Raw genomic sequence first — 9,589 nt, 5'->3', positions numbered from 1 at the left:
CACTTAACAACAACAATGATATGTTGCTATCTCCACCAACTGATTTGTTTTTATCTTGTATGCTTCATTAGGACAGTATAACAAAGACTGCATTCCAAAACTTCCATTAACCTTGGGGTCATACTAAAATTAGCCAGCTTTTTAAGTGTGAGCTGTCAATAACAGAAGCTCCTTCATGCCTGCTAATACTTGTCTTCAGGGCAGTTCTTCAATCATTATGTGCATATATAGCTTTACAAGTTCACGTTCTATTTATGTTAGCCAGAAAGGGACTATGTGGAGAGCTGTTGTTTATCTGAAAGAGTTAGGGGACAGGCGCTTTCAATCAAGTTAATGTTCTCGTTTACTGAGTGTTCATATGGATCGTTTTCTATTAATAGGCATGTTTCTAAGGAATTAGTATCCAACAAAATGCATTTAAACTGCAAAAGAAATATATTTTAGGTTTGGTTTTTATTTTTTTTGATAAGTTAAGATTTTATACTGCTTTTAGACGATAATCATGAGTGATTTTAAACACCCCAAAGGTCACAGTGAAAATTCAGTCTGGTGTTATGGATTCAATTGTATATCCCCAAAATATGCGTTGGAATCCTGACCATATACCTGTGGATATAATCCTGTTTGGAAATAGGGCTTTCTTTGTTATATTAATGAGACTCTATCATGTAGGGTGTATCCTAAATCTGTCAAAGAGTAGGACAGACACAGACAAGTGAGCACAGCTGAGGAAGGTAGGTGCCATGTAAGATCGCCTAGGATCCCATCCCTGAATCTAGAAGCTGAAACAGACTAAGAAGGACCTTCCTCCAAGGCCGCTCTCTGAATCCAGACCCCCACCTCCTGAGCTATGAGACAATAACTTTCTGTTCTTTAAAGTCATCCACTTGTGGTGTTTCTTTTCCAGCATCTCTAAGAAACTAAGACATCTGCATCAGTTGGTTTTTTTGTATTTGTCTTTGTCTGTTGGTCTTTTTGTAACTTTTTCTTAAGGTGAAAAGTTTGCAGATGAACTGTCTGAGAGTTGAGATCTTGTGAGATCTCTGAGGACGGGAAAGAAAGGGGGCCAGTGAAACTGAAAGGTCACCAAAGGCTTCACTGAAGAGTCAGGCCCCCCCGGGCTTTATGCTTCAGAAGGGCAAGGCCTCCTGTCTACACTTGGCATTGTAGCCAGCAGGAAGATCTGTTGAAAGCAGACCTTTGGCTATTTCATATTGATAAACAGGTTTGTTCTCTTAGCAGAGGAGAAGAGAAAGGGAAGAGGTTTGTCTCTACACTATCTTGACAGGCGGTTCACTTTTCGTATATTCAATGGTATTTATTAAGTACCTGTAGTGTACTCAAAATTCTAGGTGATGTTAAGTATAGTTAAGTATACATGGATCATTCAGAAGTGATGGATTTAGGATACAACCTACACTGATATAGACAAACCCGAGCATTGTTCTTGCCCTCAGGGAGCATCCCAGAAGAGTTAGTTGTCAGCAAGTCAGCATCTAAACCAGAGGAGACATGAACAATTAGAGATATGCATCATGGGGCACCTACTTTAGACTGAATGGCGGGGGCAAGCTTCTCTCAGGAAGTAGCACTTAGGCAAGACTTGTGAGAAGACAGTGGTTCAGGACAAGAACATAGCACTTACCAAGGTCCTGAGGTAGGCATGGTGTTCTTAAGAAACTGAAAGCAAGCCTTTTGTTCAGTAACTTGATTGTTCAGTTGAAGCAAAGTGAACAATCAGGAGATTGAAAGCACACACACACACACACACACACACACACACACACACACCCTCTTAACGATTTTTCCCTCAGGCAAATACAGAAGCATCATGGTCCCCTGGACAACTTTCTTTGTAACCAGAAAGCATTCTTTATTTTCTACAAAGAAGTTGTAATCTATGTTTGATATTAGCACATGTTGATTTGTTCCTTATTTGACTTAAAACCAACAACTCTAGATAACCTTAATCCTACCCTGGAGATTTGGCAGACATACATAACAGAATATAGTTTCATCACTGTCGTAAAATGTTTTAAGCGCAGATCAAAATATACCTGAAATTATTTTGCATCTTTCTCCCCACATATTTGATTTTCATTGATCTCCCTTTCCAGCTGACCAGTTAGATTTTTAAATACCAACAGCCTCTAGTTGATGACATATTTCAGAAACAGCGTTTTCCTCTTTAATAAGTGCAGTCCAGACATGGAAGAACCCGAGGCTCATTTCATTGAACTTGACTCTGTAAACACACACTGGGTTATTGGGTCCTTGCACTGACTGAGGATTGTGCCGAGTGTGCTACATCCAGTGGGTTCGTCTATGTTGGTTTCCGTCCAGTCAGTTCTGACTTGTTGGACCCACATGAGCGGAGTAGAATTGCTCCAGAGGATGTTCAAGGCTGTGACCTTTTGGAAGGTGATAGCCAGGCCTGTCTTCTGAGGCATCTCTGCATGGGTTTGAACCACCAACCATCTGGCTCATAATAGAGTGTTAACCATTTGTGCCACCCAGGTGTCCTAGTTAGTTGGTAGCAGAACAGAAAGGAAACTATCTGTACTGAGCCTAAATGTTAGCTTATATTTGAAGGGCAACTCGATCAAGCTCATCACCAAGGCTTTCCAATGCTCTCCTTTCTTCAGTTCGCACACACGTCTGATTTCTAGCCTGACATTAGGAGAGTTCTGTCCCCTCTTTGGTTTGCTTGTTGCTCAAGATTGACAGGCACATGGCAGAAAGGCCCACACTGACATTAAGCCCAATGATTCATTTCAGCAGCTGTTCACTGCACCCAACAGAGGCCAGACACTGCTCTTTAGCTGCTGGACACTACACGATGGTCTCAACTCCTTCCTCAGATTCATTCCCTCTATTCCCTCACCTGCATCATTTCTCCATTACCTGTCTGCTTTCAGTTTCTCCTTCTTTTCCCTTCCTTTTCCCGTTTAAGTTTTTCTTAACTTGCCCACACATCCCTGCAACTGTCCTTCTCCTCTTCTGCAGTCTACCTACCTAGCTCTTTTGTATCTCTCTGTTCTTCCCTCTGCTGCTTTTCTTCCTTACCTTCACACACGCGTTTGTCTTCTTGGCTCATCTCCTTTGACACTAACAGCATTGGGCACTGAATTGCACTAACGGCAACAAGCTCTATTTGCTCATGATTCGTGCTTCGTGGCAGAAACTGTGGCACCCCTACTCCCAGTGTCTAGCTGGAAGCCTGGGTGGAGGGGTGAGTAGTTAATGCATTGTGGTGGAATAAACAAATGGCTCGCCAGGTTGCTCAACAGCTTGATGATGTCCATTAGCCGCAATTTTAGCCTTTTAAAATTTTTCTGGATGTTAAAGCTTCCTGACTGCCCTGAACAGATGAGAATAGATGGGTAGATAGATATATGGTAGATATGAACAATGTTTTCTGTTGTTTATTGCTGCACAGGTCACATGATAAGGGAAGAGTCTCTGCTGTAGCAGAAAGAATACTGTTGGTAAATCTAGGTCCTGGTAAGAAGTTGCATAGCCCAGTGCAAGGTCCCAGTTTATCCTGTCCTGAGACCTTGCACTGGGCTATGCAACTTCTTTCAGCATAAGTTTATTCATCGGAAAATGAGCCACCTTACCAGAGTATGTGAGAAGAGGTGTAGAAAAGCGCTTCATGAGTTACAAAGCACTAGACAAGTAAAACATCATGATGTTGCCAGTATTAATCATACTGTAGTTAAGAACACAAAATTGAAATTTTCACAGTGCAAATATGTGATTTGCTTTTAAATCCATCTGTTGAAAGAGTATGCCCCATTATCAGATGATAAGGGCTGACTTGTACTCAAGGCTACAAAGAATCATTTACAGAGAGACCCCCTTTTTTGTAGGACATCATGCTTACCAGTAGACAAATAATGATGAAGATAAATAGCATATGATTATACAAGTTAATGTGATGGTTTCCCCAATGCTAGTTTTTATTTTGTTATGTGCAAAGTTGTAATTTGTCATGTTCTATATACGATGGAGCCCTGGTGTGACACTGTGAGGTAATGCACTGGGTCGCAAGATTGGTTGGAATTGCAAGGTCAGCAATTCAGATTTATGAGCGATTCCTTGGAAATCCTATTCAGGGTCGCAGTGAGTCGGAACCTACTCAATGGTTCTTAACAACATATACGATGGAGTCCTGGTGTGGCACTGTGGGATAAAACACTGGACCACAGAGTGTCAGTTTGAACCACAAAGTGGTTCAGACTCACCAGTTGCTCCTTGGAAACCCTATACAGGGTCCCTATGAATCAAAACTGACTCAACGGCCCTTCACAGCAACAACATATGATATCCTTGAGTTGTAGAATATCTCTGAATGGCTTCTCATAGAATTCCAAAATTCATCATTTTGAACTTCATTTGCTTTGTTCCCAGAACGTGGGAAGGGATGTGCCGAACACATTCACTCAAGATGTTACGCATGGTCTTTTCTTGCTAATTTTCTTCCTTCCGTGTAACCTGGGTTCATTCAAGAGAGAGAGGTGGGTCTGAGTCACAATGAGTAAATCTGTTTGTGACCTTCACTGGACGTATCTAATCTCCTGTTGTTCTAAGCTGCTGTGGGATCCATACATACCAGGCCCCATGCACACCAGAAGGAAATACTACCTGCTTCAGTGCCATCCTAGGATTCGTGGGGAATCAGACCCTTGTTTGTTCCATAGGATTTTTACTGACTGATTTTCAGAAGGAGATCACCAGGCTTTTCTTCCTACTGTGTCTTAGTCTGGAAGCCTGGTTCAGCTTCATAGCAGCATGTACGCCTCCGCTGACAGACATATGGTGAGTGATGTGAGGTGCACTGACCAGGATCAAAGCTAGTCTACTGCATGGGATGGGAGCAGTCTACCACTGAGCCTCCACTGCCCCTTTCTTCCTTGGTATTGGTGTAGGTGTTGTTAAGTACTGTCCAATCAGTGCCGACTCAAAGCCACCCTGTACAGGGTACTTGAGGAGCCATTGCTGGGCTTGAACTACCGACCTTGTGATTAGCAGTTCAGTGCTGATCCTATAGCGCCATAGTAGGACCTCAAACATACCTTGTTAAATACTTTCAAGTCAGTTCCAACTGAGCAACCTTGTGTAGGATTTTTGAGGAGCAGCTGGTAGATAGGAGCTGCCAACCTTGAGGTTAGTTGTCCAGTGCTTATCCTGCATGCTACACCCCCAAATCATTTACTTTACCATCTTATAAAGAGGCTCTGAGCTTTTACCTTTCTAATCTCCTTTTATTCTCACAGGCCATGCAGGATTCCTTGGCAGACCTTCCGGAATGGTATGGGATAAAAGGCATGCAGGCCCATTGGATTGGAGACTGTGTGGGCTGCCATCTGGACTTCACATTAAAGGTGATCAAGTTCTAGCCTCTCCAGCAATTAATGCTCAAAGATCTCCTTTTACGTTTTTGGAACTCAGTAAATTGAGCAGCAATTGGGACTCTAGCACAATGCTGTCCAATTCCAAGACGATGTGAGGTGCATGCTTTTTAAAGTTCAGAGAAACTGGTGAAATTAATTTTAATAACATTTTTATTAACCCAGTATACCCAAAATATAATCATTTGAAGATGTGATCAATATAGAAAATTATTAAGGAGAGACTTTAGGTTCTTGTTTTGGTGTAAAGTCTCTGAGATCTGCTGTGTATTTTACACTTAAAGCACATCACTAGCCACATCTTGCGACTGGCTATCATATTGGACAGTCCATGATCTTCTAGAGCTCTGCACGCTCTCTGAAATTAATAGTACATAATGTTTGTGTGGACATTTTCCTGAGGAGAGGGCCCTAACGCTCGTTGTATCCTCAAAGGAACCCATGTCTCAAAGCAAGTGAAAAGGTAAGGGAGCAAAGGCTAACCATCCAGGCTTATAGCTTCAAATGGTTGTGTGGTCACCCAGGCATCAATTGAGGTGGCCTATGAAGCACTGCTGTAAGGTCAGTACTTAGGCCCACCTACCCTGCACATTTAGAAGATGCCTCTAAAACTCATCTCTACTGATGGCAGGGGTTTCTGTGACTGTTTCCTAACTAGGTGCTGTAAGTAGTGCAAACTCTTTCCTCATCTTAGTCCCAGTCGAAATTGTTAAAAGGAGGCAGCATCCAGGAGAGAAAATAAGCCTGCTGCTTTTCTAGACCCTTCCACCTCCAACTCAAGTGCTCTTTAGTGCTTTAGTGTATATGGTGTCAACAGCACAGTTGCTTGTCACTGAGCCTAAAGTTCCTCGTGCCACCAACTCACAGAAGTGATCCAGCTCTCTCCAGTTGTCACTGTGGAAAGCCCCGCATAAGGGAATGTATTCTTTGAAGAGCAAATCCTGAACTGCGCTGTTTCTCTTAATAATTGTCTGAGACTATGTGAGAATTCTGGAATTCTCTGCAGTCCTGACTTTTGTTCAAACGCATCAGGGCCATCTTTTTAGGGTGCCATCCCCACATCAGAGGCCTCTGCTCCCCATCCAGGGTGAAGAATGCTAAGTCTCCACTTGGCTGTTGCACATAGAATGTCTTACATAGTTTCCTCCCAACCCCACCCAGTGTTTTATTATGAAAACGTTTTCATCTCCATCCCTGGACCCACCTCTAAATGCCTCTAGGGAGGCATTCTCAGTCTTCCAGTGCAGGGCCATGTGGCTTGTGTCTGTGTCCAAGCCTGGGCCCATAGGTGGTACCTCATTGGTGCTCAGGCTGTCTCTGAATGTCTTCACATCAGTGGCTCTCTATTTATCTGTGGTTGAAAAAGTGCATGAAGGAAGGAATGCCTTTCCTTTCTGTGTCCCCTGGATTAGGCACACAACTGGCACTCAGTGATGCCTGTTCTTGAAAGGTATTGGAACCAGCCCTAGACATACTCAGTCATGAGCTCAACTCAAGCCGTTATCCTTCCTCTCCCTTTAAAACAAAAAGCATCTCAACCACAGGATTTCTAGTTAGAAAAGTAGAATGCCTGTGTATTTTAGTATCGTCCTACATCCTTAAGGGAAATATTGTTCCATTCTCAGGACAGAAACAATATAATACTGAGGGTTATTTTTTTTTATTTACAACTAAGATGCCATGAAAACTGGAAAGACATCATTCCAAATAGATTTTGGCCACCTTCAATCTGGTACTGCAAAGTGTACCTAGTGGAGGGCACTGGGGAAGGGCGAGCTTCTGAGAGAGATGGTACTTCGGTTCTCTCTCCCACCCACTTCTGCCCCTGCTAGGCACCAGCTCAACCCCCAACACCCAGAGCAGGTGATCAGAATTGCTCCCTGCTGTTTGGGAGTACAGAGGAAAGGGTGGAAAGGATGCAGCTGGGGAGCAGCACATTTCAAAGGAAGGGTGAGAAATGCACTGACTATGCTCTCCTCCTGCCAGGTTGATGGGCAAGTCACAGCAGAAATGCTGACGGCCTACACAGCCACCCCCGAGGCCATTTACGGCACTTCCCACGTGGCCATCTCTCCTAGCCACAGACTGTTGCACGGGCACAGCTCTCTGAAGGAAGCCTTCCAGAAGGCCCTTGTCCCTGGCACAGGTGAGTTGGCACATTAAGGCAAAGATAGGAGGATTGCTGCCTTATGTTTGGAGAGCATGTCGTAGAGATTCACAGTCTTGTGTCATTTGTTCTTCCCCTAAGCCTTGTTTTTAATTTAAAACATGAAGCTTAAAATAGAGCTCTAAAAACACAGCCTTCCTTGCCCCTGGTTTTACTCTTAGTTACTAGTTTGTCTGCAGCTTAATCTACCCATGGAAAGCTCAGCTCTTGGATGTTAAATACAAGGGAGCTTCCAAAAGTTCACAGAAAAATTCCATTGTCTTCCTATTCCATTTTCCATGAACTTTTTGAAGCCCCCTCATATACCCTAAATGTAAAGCTGTTTTCTGATAGGAATAGACTCTTCTGCTTAATTTGTAATTGCATGATCAAGTAAAATTACACTGATAGAGACTAGCGGGAATCCTATGAGAATTAAAGGAAGCTTTTCCAACAATATTCACAAGAGCAGACAAACAAAGTCCTGCTTAGTACAGGTCTTTAAAACATCTGCTTTGTGACCAGCCTGGAGTGGTTAGAGGAAAATAAGCTATGTCCTGAAAGAAAGACTAGCAACAAAAACAGCTATTATAATAACAATCAAGCTGTTCACTGGGGAGCCATCAAAGCAAACTATCAAGTCCCTTCAGGACAAACCCCTCGCCAAGGCTGAAACTCAGAGGGCACACAGGAGCAGGCATGGAAGCTCACTGATGACCACGTTGGTCTACATGTGAGTGGAAGCACGAGAAAGTCAGTAATGAAGATATGGGCTGAATTCGACCAGGTTCCATAGACTCTTGTTGACCTTGAGATGAGCAAGAGAAGAAGAAGGGCTGGTTGGTCCGAAATTGGGGAAGACTTGGGAACTCCTGAGCTCACAGACCGTAACCAAGCCATGGAGTGCTAGAGCTGAGAGTGAAGCGTCCAGCTGATACAAAGTGAGGGGAGACACACAAGAACAGCCAAACTTGCAGATAATACCCATTTGACCTAGCTTTGTTGGCTTGATGATCAGAGCTTGATTAAAGGACGATAAAGAAATTTGATAAAGGAAGCAAGTGCCAGTTGCTACAATTTGATGAACCTAAACTTATGGATATAGTAGTTCAAAATACCAACCAAGAGGGAAGGAGTCTTCACATCAAGGATCAAACCTATCCCTTTGGTTTACAGGGAGGGATGGTAGGGACGGGCAACTTAGACACTGGCTACCTATAGTGGGGGCGGGAGGAGCTATAAATGCACGAAGTGGCTGGCTTACAACTTTTCAAGAGAGAGTTTACTTTAAGAATGTGCGGGGGTTAGTTTGGGTGTTGGGGAGGGCAATACAAAAAGGGAGAGGAAGCAGAAGAACAAGATAGATAGGGGAACACTGAGACAGGTTTGCATGGCCTTAGTAGGACAGAGGTAAATAGTGATGCATGCTCAAGCTTGGAACATCAGGGCTCTGTGATACAGGGATCTAGGCATAGTTTCAAGAGGGGAAATAATACTAAAATGCTTAACTGTTTTATAAATATTGGTTTCCTTTGCCTACTATTGTAAAATAAACACTTGTGGGATAGAAAGGAATGTTGGGAAACATGATTACAAAAAATGTGTAAGCCCGTCTCAGCCTATAAAGATTGGAATACCTAAAAGGGGTTCTAGAACTTGTCCAGTGAAATAGACCTCTTGCAAAGCCCTTGCAGAGTATAGGACCTTAGGCAGAATCCTGAGTCCCATCCAGAGCCTTATGAGGTGGGACATTCCCACTAGTAAGAACAAGCAGACCAACCTGGAACAGCTAGAGCTACGGAAGATACATCTTCAAAGAAAGATCATCAGGGGAAGAGCTTGTGGCCAGGAGGCAGACTTGCAGAATGTGCCCTTTGGAGGTGTAAATTATTATATATGCCTGAGTGGGGTGGGTTTTTTGTATAAAAAAATGCTAAAGTGAATAAAGAGAAGTACTGTTAACTGATGGTACATGGAGGGGATTATAATCATTTTAATGAAACAAGGTGTATGATTTGTTGAATGTAAA

General features: G+C 43.1%; 1 protein-coding gene across 1 annotated transcript in view; it reads left to right on the top strand.

The window, feature by feature from the left end:
- LARS2 (leucyl-tRNA synthetase 2, mitochondrial) overlaps nucleotides 1-9,589 on the top strand; it is a 255,884-nt gene that overhangs the window by 127,180 nt on the left and 119,115 nt on the right. The window contains exons 7-8 of the mRNA XM_006868824.1: nucleotides 5,280-5,387; nucleotides 7,401-7,560. Of these exons, the coding sequence (XP_006868886.1) occupies nucleotides 5,280-5,387; nucleotides 7,401-7,560 (268 nt within the window). The remainder of the gene's footprint in view (nucleotides 1-5,279; nucleotides 5,388-7,400; nucleotides 7,561-9,589) is intronic.

Source organism: Chrysochloris asiatica, unplaced genomic scaffold (genome assembly GCF_000296735.1).
Source record: "Chrysochloris asiatica unplaced genomic scaffold, ChrAsi1.0 scaffold00124, whole genome shotgun sequence".
Classification (NCBI taxonomy): Eukaryota; Metazoa; Chordata; class Mammalia; order Afrosoricida; family Chrysochloridae; genus Chrysochloris; species Chrysochloris asiatica.
This window is presented reverse-complemented; position numbering and strand designations above follow the sequence as displayed.